This window comes from Schistocerca piceifrons, chromosome 5, assembly GCF_021461385.2.
Source record: "Schistocerca piceifrons isolate TAMUIC-IGC-003096 chromosome 5, iqSchPice1.1, whole genome shotgun sequence".
In the NCBI taxonomy this organism is placed as follows: Eukaryota; Metazoa; Arthropoda; class Insecta; order Orthoptera; family Acrididae; genus Schistocerca; species Schistocerca piceifrons.
Genome location: NC_060142.1, coordinates 353,706,709 through 353,722,580, shown reverse-complemented (window position 1 = coordinate 353,722,580; position 15,872 = coordinate 353,706,709). Strand labels below are relative to the sequence as shown.

Genomic DNA, 15,872 nt, shown 5'->3' with positions numbered 1-15,872 from the left:
GTGCTCTACTGCCTGTTGGCCATATGCAGCATGTCTCTCCTGTGTCATGTGTGCCTTACTGCTTAAAACAGTTTCCATTCTTTAAAAGTGTTCACAACACTCCTTATTTTAACATTTGGCCTTTTGCATAAAATAAACGTTGACAGTCATGACACAGTTTTGTTAAAATATTCAAACTTTTGTTGGCTATCAAAGTTACATTATGTAAATATGGAAACCACCAAATAAAGCACTTCACAAATATGTAAATGAACAGAGTCCCTGCTCAGTATGCTTCAATCAGGCCATCACAACACAGTACACATGACTTGATGCAAACAGTTTGGGGAGGTACAACAGTGTTCTAGAATGTCTATTTCAATATTAAATCAATATTATTTTATTTTTTGAATGAAAGTTATGGTGACATTCTGATCTGTAGAATAACATAAGGTATGATAATAAGGTATGATAATTTGGCTCTTGAGTCAGTGAATCCAATAAATGTCATCCCTTTAGTGATTACAGCAGGATTTAAATTCTTTTCTCCATCACATCACATCTAAACTGAATGGCATATCTGGTGGCTTTCATAATTATATTTGCTTACTACAAAAACATGCAGTTTAATTGATACACCACATTAAAGATTTTGCCACAATATGTCATACATGTTGAGACTTGTGCAAAAAGGTCAGGAAATGTGACATAGGCGAATAAAACTACTACCAACACATAGTTCACTGGAAATAGTATAATTTCATCTGACGTCATATCTAGGATACCAATTATTTACACAGGAAATGAACAGTCATTTTAAGGTTATATATGAGCATCAGCCTTTAGAAAGAAGTCAGATTTTCGAGTTTTACACAGAAATGAGGATAATGACAAACTTTGCAGCAGTTTGTAAAAATTTCTGATTTTGATCATATTTCTAAAATCTGCCAACTTCACCTTATTTCTCATTTTGTCCAAAATTCCTAGCAAATTAAAACTGTGTGCTGGACTGTGACACAAATCCAGAAGCTTGACTTTTACGGGCAATGCTCTTACTGACAGAGCAATCCTGGAAAGATTCACAACCTGACCTCAGATCTTTACTTCTCCTTATACATTTCTTTATCTTTTGCTTTACTCTTCATGCAAAATTTTCACATGTTTACTTATAATGAGTTACAGTCACTACTTCCTGCAGCTCTAAAATTTGCAAATGCCAAACAAAGAAGAAGATTAAAGCATCTATGACATGCATTAGCTCATTTGTATATCTGATGTGAAATGTAACCATTATTGTGCTTCCAGCAGGATGATTAAGAGATCAAACTTGCTACACTGACAACACAAAGGATAGTATGCTGAAAGTAATGGCAGTGGGCTGTACTCTGTGATGTGAAACGGGCAGCTTCTGTTTAAATAAAGATTGACAAAATTTTAATACAGCCATATCAGTGTCATAATTCACAGTAGGTAAGAGCTGTTGTACAACTGAGAAGTGTCTTTTCCAGATTAAATATGAGAATAATACTTTGTGGTGATTTTAACATTGATTTATCAAAAAACAGTAATGCTTAACTTGATTTGTTAAACATGACCAAATCCTTTAATATGATCCCCACAATACACTCTCCAACAAGATCAACAGAGCATACTGATTCAATAATTGATCAAATCATCATAACTGATACTGGTTACAAATTCACTGGCGAAGTACTGAGCATGGGATACAGTGACCATGATGTTCAGCTACTGAGTGTTGACATGGAAAATAGTAAAATCAGCCCCAAAAAAGTATTTCAAAGAAGAAACTTTTCAGATGGCAATATTAGGTTTTTTAACTTCCTATTAGCTAAGGAAAATTGGGACAGTGTTTACATGCAAACAACTGTTGATAATATGTTCTTAAGCTTCCATAACACCTTCCTTTATTACTTTAATACAGCATTTCCTTTTGAAACAAAAACTTCAAGCAATCAAAATAGAAAGTTGTGGATAACAAAAGGAACCAGAATTTCTAGTGAGAGAAACAGATTTCTCCAATATTGCTCCAAAAAATACATAGTCACTGAAGAATTTTCTGACTATTGTAAAGCCTACAAAAAAACTTATCTTAGAGTGATTAGACAGGCAAAACTTTTATGGAATGACAATTTCATAAGAAACTCTTCAAACAAAATGAAAGCTATGTGGAAAGTTATTAAAAAAGAAACTTGTAGTTCAACACCAAAAAAGGAAAACATTTCTCTAACACTTAATGACTCTAAGGTCACAGATCCATACACAGTTGTAAACAAGTTCAATGAATATTTCACCTCACTAGCAGAAGATCTCATTCAGGCAAACTGCGAGGTATCGTTCTTCCATTCCACCAATACGTCAAACAGCACTAATGCTACAATGTTTGTTTATGAAACAAACCCTGATGAAATTAGGAACATAATAAAATTGTTACCCAATAAAATCTCTAGTGGCTATGATGAAGTACCTGACCTCATATTAAAGGTGTGTGCTCCCCATATAGTAAAGCCATTATCAACCTTCTACAACCAATCATTAAAAACTGGCATTTTTCCAGATGCTCTCAAAATAGCTAAAGTCTCACCATTACTAAAGAAAGGTTCCCCTGATTTAGTATCCAATTATAGACCATTATCCATATTAAACATCTTTTCAAAAATCCTGGAAAAACTTTTTTATGACAGGCTTATAAATTTCATAAAAAACCACGCACCAATCAGCATTCAACAACATGGTTTTAGTAAATCTTTATCCACCCAGACAGCAATTTTTGAACTGTTGGACCACATACTGAAATCAATTGACCAACATAATATAGCTGCAGGTATCTTCTTAGATCTCTCTAAAGCCTTTGACGTACTAGATCATAAAACACTGCTTGCTAAATTGGAAAGAAGAGGAATAAGAGGTGTGGCTCACAACTGGCTATGCTCTTACCTACAAAACCGCAGACAGAAGGTATCACTTCAATACGATATTAATGTACAGAATAAAATAAATAACACAGTTTTCCTCTCGGAGGAAAGAACAATAAGATATGGTGTTCCCCAGGGTTCTGTTCTAGGGCCATTACTTTTCCTCATTTACATAGATGATCTTGTTGAACGTATGAGCCCACAAAAAACTATCCTGTTTGCTGATGATACAAGCATAGTGTTGACTGGATCTAGCCCTGAATCCCTTCAGACAATATCTGATAACTCTATGAAAAACTTTCTGAGTGGTTTAACAAAAATGGCCTAATTGTTAATAGTGGGAAAACTGTATGTATCAACTTCCATCTAATTCCCACATCCAATCAAAAAACTATCCAAGTAAAGTTAAATAATGATAAAATTGAAAATGTAAATGCAACAAAATTTTTGGGTCTATGGGTCCAACAAAATTTAAAATGGGACACACATATAAACAACTTATCAAAGAAACTCTCATCATTGTGCTACGGACTAAGAATACTAAAATCTACTACAAGTAAATCCACACTAATGCAAGCATACCATGTGCAGTTCCACTCATTGCTCCGCTATGGAATCATCTTTTGGGGAAATTCAACTCACAGCACAAATATATTTAAACTACAAAAAAGAGCACTGAGGATAATCTGTGGCCTCAAAAAGCTGGAATCCTGTAAATGTCAATTTATAAAACTTAATGTTCTAAGCATCCCATCCCTATTCATTCAAGAAACAATCCTATTCACCAGGGAATACCTCTCAAGAACAGGCAAATTAATCCAAAACAATGATATACACGCTCATTATACCAGAGGGCAATCTAATATCCATCAATTTTTTTCAAGGACATCATCATACCAAAAATATATAACTCATCTGGGTGTCGTATTACACAATAAAATTCCAGAACAAATAAAAACTGCTCCAGATCCAATATTTAATAATAAACTAAAGGCATTTCTGACACAGCACTATTTCTATTCAGTACAAGAATTCCTGGAAATGAAAAATTATAAAGTTCCTTTGTAAAATACTGTGATTAGAGTAAAACATTCTGTAGGCAAAATAATAACCTAATTTCTACTATACACAACTATGTTTCAGTTTCACTTCCCAAAATTTTTTTAACTCGCTTTTGAATGTACAAGTACACATTCTATTAGTATTAAAACTTAATTGTCTGTGAAATCTCAATGTTAATTTCATGTTTAATGTAGTTTTTAAATGACATTGTCCTTCTGTTGTGTTTCCAGTTGACATTTTCACTATTCTGTAATCTCAGTGATTATTTGTGTAAATTTAAAGTAGCACTACATTGCCTACATGTTTCTTAGTTCTCCATGTAAATTGTTTGTATTCTCTGTATGTGAAATTACTATATTCATCAATGAACAATTTTGTGTACATTTTTTAAATGGCAGTCCATTGCCTACTTTTTTCCCCTCCAACTACATATTGTTAAGAAAAATGACTTGTCTTATATCATGTGTACTTTGTACAATATGTGATCCACAGGATAAATAAATAAATACAAATACAAAACACAAAACAGGAGTGACATGCCTGGCTGACACCAATACAGTAGTATACTGAATGTTCTACATGAAAACAGCTTTAACCTACAATTGTAGGTGAACACACCAAATTACTGAATTAAAATCTTCCAGGAGAAAGAACAGCCATAAATATTTAAATAGCTCTGGGAGCCTCAACAATCCAATGATTGTTTTCATCAGCAATTGAGGATACCATTATGATATCGTATGGTACTTCGATGTGAAGTGTAGCATAATTACATACACAAGATTGAAAATATAATGTTAATGATAAATATTTCTATTATTTACCACATTCCCTTAAATGGCACAACATGCATATACTATATTTATAGATTTATTTATTCCTATTCAAGAATTCATCTATGGTATAGAAGGAGTTGTCAAGGAGATATGATTTCAATTTATTTTTGAAGCTATTACTGCTGTCTGTCAGACATTTTATTTCATCTGGTAATTTGTCAAAATTTTTTATAGCAGCATAGCAAGATACGTTGAGTAAAGGATAGTGTAAGTCTTTCTTTTTTTCTGGTATTGTAATCATGAATGTCACTGTTGTTTTTAAACTGGTCCATGTTGTTGAGAACAAATTTCAGTAGTGAGTAAATGTACTGTGCGTGTTCTAAGAATTCCCAATCTATTAAAAATATGCCTACAAGATGTGCGACTACGAATCCCACACATTATTCTAACCACTTTCTTTTGAGCAGTGAATAATTTTTGTGTAAGTGTTGAGTTACCCCAAAATAAAATTCCGTATGACATCAGAGAGTGAAAGTATGCAAAGTATGTTAGCTTACTAATTTCTATATCCTCAAAATTGGCAATTATTCTGATTACAAAAGTTGCTGAACCTAGTCACTTTAGAAGATCCAAAATATGAATTTTCCAATTAAGATTCTCATCTATATGTACACCCAGAAACATAGTTGCTCTACCCCATCTACTGACTTCTGTTGACATGTTATATTTATTGAAGGAACTGTGCTTTTTGCAGCAGAAAAGTGGATGTATTGCGTTTTTTTTTTTTTTTTTTTTTTTTTTTTTTTTTTTTTTTTTTTTTTTTTTTTTTTCAAAGTTTAGAGCAAGCCCATTTGCAGAAAACCAATTAATGACTTTTCCAAAGACCTTATTTCTATCATTTTCATTTGGAGTTTCTTTTACTGGATTAATAATGATGCTTGTATCATCAGCAAACAGTGTCAGTTCAGCTTCTTGTTTCAGATAAGAAGGGAGATCGTTCACATACATAAAAAACAGAAGGGGACCCATGATTGAACCCTGTGGAACACCTAATGTAGTTTCACCCCAGTTGGATGAAGTGACAAACTTATTTGAATCACTTGACCCATATAAAAAACTTTTTGTTTCCTCTTCTGTAGGTATGATTTAAACCACTCATATGCTATTCCATTTATGCCATAGAATTGTAATTTCTGTAACATAATGTGATGGTTCACACAATCAAACGCTTTGGACAAGTCACAGAAAATTCCTTTGGTGACATTTTACAATTTAAAGACTGTATTAGGTGGACAGTGAAACTGTATATTGCTGTCTCAGTGGAACAGCATTTTTGAAATCCAAATTGTGATTTACTAAGTATCCCATTACTGTTGAGATGGCTAACCACTCGAGCACTTTATTTTCTCAAAGATTTTTGAAAATGCTGTAAGCAAGGATACTGGACGATAATTATTGACATCTGTGGTGTCCCCCTTTTTGTAGACAGGCCTGACAGTGGCATATTTTAACCTGTCTGGGAAAATACCTTGAGTTAGTATATGTGACTCAGAACATCAGCTGTAATTGCTCCACATTGGTTTAATATCTTATTAGAGATGTCATCTACTCCCACAGAACATTTATTTTTCAAAGATTTAATAATTTTACTTATTTCACAAGAGGCTGTTAGGTGAAACTTAATCTGACTAAATTTTCTCTTCCATGTACCGCCTGGCTTTTTCTTTTGAACTATTCTCACCAATTTTTTCTTCTACACTTAAGAAATGGTTGTTAAATACATTAGCTACTTGTGTGTTGTTGGTTAGGATGGTCTTATTCTCTTTAATAGTAATATTACCTACTCCAGTGGTTACTTTTCCCGTCTCCTGCCTAATAACATTCCATATTGATTTGATTTGATTGCTGGAGTTGTTAATTTCTTCTCTAACATACATATTTCTTGATTTACTTACATCTTTTCTCAGTGTGTGCAATAGTTTTTATAGTGTGAAACTACTTCTGGATCTTTACTAGTTCTTGCTGTCTCATACAGTTTTCTTTTTCTTTCTGAATACACTGTAATACCTGTAGTAATCCAAGGTTTCTCTGAAAAGTATGTGGTGTTACATTTAGCAATTTTCTTTGGGAAACAATGTTCAAAAAGGGATATAAATTTATCAAGAAATGTGTTGCATTCATTAGCATTTGGCTCATTATATACATCTCCCCAATCAACATTTCTTAAACTTTCTCTGAAGTGCTCTATAGATACTGGATTGAGCAACCTCACACTTTTACTTAATGGTTTCTGAGCTGTACACCCCGTTAGGTTTTTAAGTTAATCAGTTGTGAATCATGGTCTAACAATCCATTTACCAGAGGAAAAGCGTGTGTTTGTTTTACATCCTCTTTCTGTACAAGTACATTATATATTAGAGTGCTACTGTCTTGAACTATACGTGTAGGGAAATTGACCACTGATTCTAAGTTATATGTTGTTAATAACACTTCTAGTTCACTTTTCCTATCAGAATTACTTAGAAAGTTTACATTGAAATCACCACAGATTAATAACCTCTTCTTTCTGTCTGACACACAGGATAATAGGGAGTCAAACTCTTTTATGAATAGCTCCCTGTCTCTTAATGGGGACCTGTACACTGTTGCTAATATCAATACTACGTTATCTAGCTGAAGTTCACATGCACAACCTCAAAGTGCTGATGAACACAAAATTTGCTTACTACTACAGTTTTGTATTTATGCCCTAATTTTATGAAAATGGCAACTCCTCCTTTATCCATCCTAGATCTACAAGTGTAAGATGTTAAATTACACCCATTTATACTGACCCTATCCATCCCCACAGTTATATGTTGTTCAAACAGACAGAGTATATCAATCTCATTCTTATTGTTGAGATAATCTAAACACACTAATAGCTCATCTACTTTCTCTTTTATTCCCCTGACATTCTGATGAAGTAAGTTGATACTGCCCTTAGCTTTGCCCCTATTTACTGTACATGAAGTTTCTTTCATTCTATTTATCTTGATTGTTGTCTGTCTGGACTTTGGCTTTAACCTAAAACACCTGGCTGCCTGGACCTATTACCCACAGGGATCACCCCTTGTGTGACTGTGGCCCCCTCACAGTTTCTGCTAATAGAGAAGCTACCTTATTTTTCCCCTTCATGTTCAGGTGCAGAACATGTGTAGTGTATCCTCACCTACCAATAGCATTAACTGGAACAACACTTATGTGAGATTTTGCTAGTGTCTGGAGCATCCTGTTCAGCTCAGTGTTAACATGCCTTACAGCAGTGTTTACCCAGGGCTGATCATGGCACTGAAAGACCTCTACAAACCCAACATCTGTGTGCCCAGTTTCTGCTCCTATTTTATCCAGGTCACTCCTAATACTGTATCTTGGATTCATAGCCAGGCTGTTTCCTGCTCCTCCAACTATAATTACCTGATCTTCCTTCTCAAAGTCCCTGCACAGCTGACTAAGTTTTCTGTCACCTGGCTAAAGCTAGCACTTGGTTTCACAAAACTTGTGACCTAGTACCCTGCACCTAATTTCTCCTGAATCTGGAGGCCCACACCCCTCCCACAACTGCTGTCTATAAGCAGCATTCTTCTTTCCTATTCTAGTTTGATCCAGACCTGTCTTTTTTTCTTTAAGCTAATATTCTGCTTCAACCTACTTTCAACTACATCTGGATGAGGCCCTTCCTCCACTTCAGATAGCAAGCCAAACTGATATACTATTTGAATTTCTGGAGTTTTTTCAAGTGTTTCCCTTTTTCACCCTTTGCTTGCTACCTTTTCCCAGACTCTTTTTCCTCCCTTAACCTACACAATTCCAAGTTCACATTATCTAATTCAGCTTTAAGGGCACAAATTTTTGCCTCCTGTTCAGCGATTTTTCCGTCCTTTCTACACGACCTACACTGTCATAGAAGAGCCTAATTTTCTACCCTCGTCTCCTCGCCACTACATTTGCCCCAATGAAACCATAACTTACAGTCTACACAGAATTCCTTCTCTTTCAAATTTCTACGGCAACCACCACATTTGTCACACATGGTTTGATAGACAAACTTGACACAAAAGCAGAGAATAAGTTGGCACAAGATCACAGTAGTTTTGTAACCTGTACTAATCCTTAAATAAACACTAATGTAAACAAACTTTTAAACTTACTTCTGAAAGTTTTAACTACCTAAACTCTGTATGAGTGACACAAATTAATTTGACTTTGAAGCGATGAACTCTCAAAAACGAAAATCTACACTTTCAGGAAATTTACACCTAAAAAACATTAACAAAACTAGCGACTGCCGGCCTTTACAAAATACTTCCTTTTTGATCAAAATACGGTCAGGGAAGCGAAACTTTCAATAGATAGCCTAGAAAAGAAGTAAATACACTATTCTAAATATTAACTAAATTAGCTCTTATTTCAATATTAATCAAATAACTTAGTGAGAGCTACGTATACGCGCATCTGCCTAGCTGCAGGACTGTCAACTCAGTTTTGAAACTTACATCATTTCTGTACAAACTGAAGCAGCACAGCAGAGTAAGGAAGTGAAGGGTCTCTACGTGAGCCTCTTCACCATTTTGTTTAACATTTCACTTGATGTACCCACCTCTGGCACATCAATTATGGGTGTAAACTGTGAACTACAAAAAAGGGACTGAGCAGCTGAGGGCACCTATAGTGGCTACAAGGTATATTACCTTTATTTCACCTCACATTTTACTAAGATTTTTGGTAATTATCGGAGTGCCATGCACATACTGAATGAAAAGCACGAATGAGAGTATACAAGGTAAATTTCAGTATCTAGATCAATGGGAGTAAAAGTAGTCTGCTACTGTGGCAGAATAGCCAACGCTATAAAGCATGTACCAGGTAGCAAAGAGGTTTCTGTTCGCCTTGGCTGAAACTCTTATACAGGTTGGCACCACGCAATAGGGAGCTCTCGGGGCACTTCCGAAGGAACAGAACGCAGAGTTTGCTTGGCAGTGTTCCACGAGACTGAAACGGGCAAAAGTGACAAAGTGTGAGTGTCTCTCTTCATAGTTAATTCATTATCTTATTTTTGTAGATTTCAGCTCCAGTCGAAACTAAAGTCTTGCTCTTGTTGCTCATTGCTTGTTGAGTGATATACAGAATTTTTCTGGATAATTTCAGAACATTGTAACCAGCTGCACTTGGCCATGCCATTTTGCTGCTCTATCTCTGTTTAAATAAGTGGACTTCTCAGTTCAGTCTGATTTAGTTCGTTGGTGATCTCACGAGTATAGTATAATTCAATAAATTTCTGAAACCTTGCTAACTCTTATTTCAGTTAGTAATCTAACTTCCACTTATCTTTGTTGTCTCAGCAAGTGTTCAGTATGGCTCTGAGAGCCTTAAGTTCACAGATTGTGACTCATATTAATGTACCCTGTCCAACTTCATCAGCTATTCTGAATATTATCACTCATTTTAGGCAGAATTTTTATTTGTGGCTACCATGTGTTCACAGATTGTGGAAAACATTACACGGCAAAGTTACTGTCTCGGGGTAAAACTCACAAATTATGAGGGTTGACTGAAAAGTAGTGCCTCCACCTTCGTAACTCTTCAACAGCTGGCAGCATTGGTATGCGGCAGGTACTGGCTGGTCCCGTAGTCTCTTGTCTACAGTTCCATTTGGCGGGAAGCCTTAGCATTGAATGGTTGTGTTGTTACAGTGTAAAGTATGGAGCCCTGTGCAGACGGTCGGTCAATATGATTTAACAATGTGCAGTCATTGAATTCTTGACAGCAGAAGGTGTCACCCCAAAGGAGATTCATCAGAGAATGAAAGCAGTTTATGGTGACTGTTATGAGTACTGTACATCGTTGAGCAAGCAAGTTTAAAGATGTTGAGGCGGGAACACCTGACCTGCTTGACAAACAAAGAGTTGGACATCCTGTGACAGCAACCACTGAGTTTCACAAGCAAAATGTTGACAGACTGATTCAGGATGATCGTCGTATCGCTCAAAGAGAAATTGCAAGCCCAATCGGCATTTCATACAAACGTGTAGGTTATACAGAAACAAGAGTGTCGACTTCTTCCCTGACAGCTTCCGAAAACTTGTTTATCATTGGCATAAATGTATCCAACTGGCTGGTGATTATGTGGAAAAGTGAATATTGGTAGTTAAAGATCCCATTCTAAGGATTATTCCTGCATTTGATTTATTAAAATATTCCCATCCAAATCCAATTAATGAAGGTGGAGGCATTACTTTTCATTCAACCTTCGCAGTTTCAGAATTCCAAAAGTTTTAACTACCTAAACTCTGTATGACTGACACAAATTAATTTGACTTTGAAGCAATAACTCTAGTCAAACACAAAAATCTACACTCGTGTGAAATTTACGTCTAAAAAACGTAAACAAGACTAGTGGCTGCCGCCCTTCATGAAATACTTCCTTTTTTATCTAAATATGGTCAGGAAATGTGCATGAATGTCGCCATTGAAATATTTCTCTAAGCCTTCCATAATTAATGATAAATTACCCCAGAGTGTTATGAAGAATAGCAACCATCACCCATTTATTAGTTGGTTAGCTTATTAGTTTGTTCAGATGTTCTTGAATAAGCACGATACTTTTTACCAGAGCGCATGCTTATGTATTCCCTCACCAACTTCCATTTTATGTCCTACTGATACCCATCGCGCAACGGATAAATATGGCCAAGTTATTTATTTAAGATTTATTCAACTGTCATAAATGTGCAGATCTGGGAACTCAGTTCATCTCAACATCAAAGGTTTTTCTTTCATGTACATCCACATACTGTCTTCCCACCTTCTATGTTAACACCATGCCGTCCGGCGACACCACAATGGTGTCATGCGCGAAATAGCAGTCAACGGCCAGTGACACCACAGTGGTGTCGTGTGCATAGTATCGCGCAGTGGCCAGTGACAGCACTTTGTTACCTTTTGCATTCTGCTGGGGTTTTGTTTAGTTAACAATAAGTTACACACGTCAACAAGATTTTTAAGAACTTGTGCCCTGTCATCATGGCAGACGAAAGATACGATTACTTACGATGAATGTGCAGACGTCTTATCTAACATTCCGGACAACTTGGTCGATTGGGAAGAAGACATAGGACATAAAAAAAAATGAAAGTGAAGCAGAATCGTCATAAATTAGTGAAATACGTCCAAGAAGAATTCAGCGAATGCTACGGTTGCCAACTGATTCGGATGAATCAGACAAAGAAGACAGCGCACACTGGTCAGACTTTGATTTACCGAGAACCAATAATAAATAAATTTGAAGGATCTTCAGGTCCAAACATATTTCCCAAAGATACACAGAGCGTTGAGGATATCACAGAATTATATATTGGGAACGATCTATCTGAATATATTAGCAACGAAACCAACAAGTACTACAGTCAAATTTGTAATAACAGGAAACTAGATTAAAAAAAGAATTAGAAAAAAAAGTGAAATTTGTCGATGTTGTGGGACTCAAACTTAGAAAATTGGTTTGGGCTTGCTATTCTTATGGGAACTGTAAAAAAACCAATGAACGATGATTATTGGTCAAAGACTCCATTGATAGACACAACTATATTTTGCAAAACGATGTCCCGCAACCAATATTATCATTTTTACATTTTTCCGACAACAACAATAAACCGGATAATGCCTATCGGTTTTTAAAAGTGCAATTCGTAATTGACTATTTTTCCAAAAAGTTTCAACAAACATTTTATCCAAGTCAAAACATCTCAACTGATGAAGGAATGATACTGTGGCGTAGACAGTTAAATTTTAAAGTTTACAATCTGTCAAAAATTATGAAATATGGCATACTCATTCAGATGTTGTGCAATTTGAGTACGGGATACATTTCCTCATTCAAGATATCTTCTAGTGCTAGATAGCCCTTAGCAAAAAAAGTGATGGAACTAATGACACCTTCTTATGGAAAGTGGCATCACCTCTACATGGGTAATTATAATAACGGTGTAGTTACTTGAAAAGAAAATTCGAGTTTGTGGAACGATATGCCAAAACAGAGGCTTTCTGGAAAAATTAAAGCACGGAAAAGGCAATGTGTTTGAAGCTTGTCATCAATGGAAAGGTGAAGTACTCGCACAGGTATGGAGAGCTTCGAAAGCTAAAACGATATGAATGATCTCTACAATACATAATGCCACTTTGACTGTCACTCAAAGAAAGTGTAGAAAAACAAATTACAAAATATAAAAAAAAAACTGAAAGTGCATTAGACTACAAAAAATACGTGAAAGGAGTGGATCGAGCAGACCAACATTTGAGTTATTATCCTATAAACAGAAAAACTGTAAAATGGTCAAAAAAGGTTTGTATGTACCTCTTTAATTGTGCATTATTCAATGCATTCCGTACATGTCAATATTTCAATACAGAACACAAGAGTCTCTGACTTCACGATTTTTTATTGGAGGTGTCTGATTCGTGCATAAAAGACCATGTACCAGCTTCTGAGCAAAAGTTGGATGTTGCCACAACATCGCGTACGTCTCATCATGATCCCATTGACAGACTTTCCAGTTACATAAAGCAACACCAACTAATACTTATTTCCGAAACAAATGAATGAAAATGAAGAAACTGCCAAGTATGTTCCATAAACAAAAAAAGAACAACAACAAACTTAATGTGCAAGTCTTGTGGAGTTGCGTTACATCTTGGAGGCTGTTTAGTTGCATATCATAGGAAAGAGAAATACTAAGTACCGAAGACAATGCAAATAAACAAATATATGAAACAAACAAATTTGGTATTTATGTACGAATGTACATCTTCAAAATTTCATGAGAGTAGGGGAACAGGGTTGAGCACTTATGAGAACTAACAATGAGATTAGTAAAACTTAACAATTTATCATCTCCCGATAATATCAAGAATGGCCAGCGTCATGCCAAGTAATTCGAATTAGCGCTGCCAGCGCCAAGTGAATCAATCTGTATGCGACGTGCGGACGGCAAAGTGTTAATAGATGCCTCATTTTTATGGGCACCTTTTATCACAAGCACCGATCCGCAACCAGATCTTTCACCGACAGATACCCTTCAGAAGTTAAATCTTTTCTTCTTGAAGGCATATATAATGGTCTGCCATATAATAGTTTGGCTCTTGCACTACAGCTTGAACCAACTGAGTTCCAATTCAATGTGACAGACCTGTATCGATAAGGGTATAAACACCCCCCCCCCCCCCCCCAAAAGCCCTTTCGCCTTCTCATTCATATATGGCTACTGCTCTTACCGAGTAATACACCCACTGTACAGGCTATCTGGGTTTATAGCAAGTATTACAAGTGCCCTGTCTTACAGTGGAGCATTATCTGTAGCTGTTTCCTGTTGTCATACTACGATAGTCACATGCACATATACAATTTAAAATGGTTCAGTGTAATTCAGTTGACAAGTAGTACAATAATGATGTGTGTGGTGTATTTATCTAGGGGTCTGAAGATAGTGGAATGTATAACCATAATAATTTACAATTAAATAAAACTAACACACACTGGTTGTGGTGGTGGTGCTGCTACACAACTTAAGTTGTTTACGTGTCCGTAACAGTTAGATAAAGGAAGATAGAGAGAATTATTCCTATGATACTCAGGTCGCCACTGTAAACATTACTGGTGAATTAATAGTACTTTTATTTGATGCCTCTTAAGATTCCTCTACAGTGTGTCCACAGAAGCAATGTGAAGACAAGAAAGTAATTTTTAATCAGGATTCCAACTCAAAAACTTTTTATTTCTTTATGACTGCTTATAAATCCTACCTGTCTCTTCGTGGCAGTATGTGGCACTTTCTCAGTAGATTACCCTATTCTCCTCACAGTTTTGACAATACTCTGACATAGCTATACGCTGTTATTACAGTTACTTCAGATTTTAATTACTGTTTGAGAATATTTGCCTGTATTTTCACAGCATTAATTACTTTCTACAATTTACCTTCATCACTTTTAAACTGAAATTCTGTAGTGTGCCTCATACTTTGATGAAACAAGATGTTCTACATACCTCTTAATTCTAAAGCAATACATGCACAAACTTTCCATCTCTGAGCATCACTGCCCAACAAGTGTAATAATAATTAAAAATTTAAAATCAGAGAAAAACATAGTTATAAATTAGTACCTTCTTAAATTCATCTGGATGCTCTGCAGCCAGTGCCCTTGCAAATAATTTCACAGAAAACAATGCTGTTTGCTGAATCATTTCCTCTTCCTGCGTAGATTCTTCACCAGACGAAATGCATTTTATTATATTTGTAACTGGTAATAATAATGACAATAATTCTTCTGGCTTGCAAGTTGAAACAAATTCCACACGATATTGCAACTTTGCATTTAACAGCTCCAGAGCTTTGCGGCGTACTGTCAATAATTCATTCTGTAGGAGCCCCTGGATTACCAACAGGAACATGCCTCGTGGCAGTAATGCATTTACCTAGAATGTGAGTTATTGTAGTAAATACAATTAATAAATCACTGCTAGACACTGAAACAAATATTCATTTATATTAATACTAAACACTTAAAAATAACTAATAGTACCAAAGGTGCTCTTATACGGTTAGTTTTAATAAATTAGTAAGAGCACGGCATTGAAAAAGATGCACTATGTTTCTCAAATTTGTCATTATGCAGTTATTAGTATTTCTAACAAATGCAAATTTTAATTTATTTGTGACTAAAGTTTGCTCCCTCCTTAAGGTAGGCGTTTAAGTTCCTGAGCATCCGTTTTACACTTTCACATGGATGAAGTCATTTGGTTGCAACCGTACCAGCATGCTGCACAATTACTTTGATTTCTTCTTCAGCTAAACCACATCTTAAGTCTCAGGACATAATTAAGAATACGTTTCTCCCTAAATACTCTTGAGTAAGTGACATAAGTTTCTGGTAGGCAATCTCTTCCTACGAGCACAAAACATCTCAAAAATTCTCGTAATAAATGGAAGTGTTTAATTCATGCTTTCTGCAGCCAAACTTCATATGTCATCTGAAGGCATACAAACTGCAGTGTCGAAGATTTTCATGACTTTAATTAAAAAGTTAC

The 15,872-nt window shown here is 35.6% G+C and overlaps 1 protein-coding gene across 1 annotated transcript in view; it reads right to left on the bottom strand.

Moving 5' to 3' along the window:
- Window positions 1–15,872, bottom strand: part of LOC124798417 (HEAT repeat-containing protein 1) — a 286,351-nt gene that overhangs the window by 44,645 nt on the left and 225,834 nt on the right. The window contains exon 19 of the mRNA XM_047261815.1: window positions 14,949–15,260. Coding sequence (XP_047117771.1) covers window positions 14,949–15,260 — 312 coding nt within the window. The remainder of the gene's footprint in view (window positions 1–14,948; window positions 15,261–15,872) is intronic.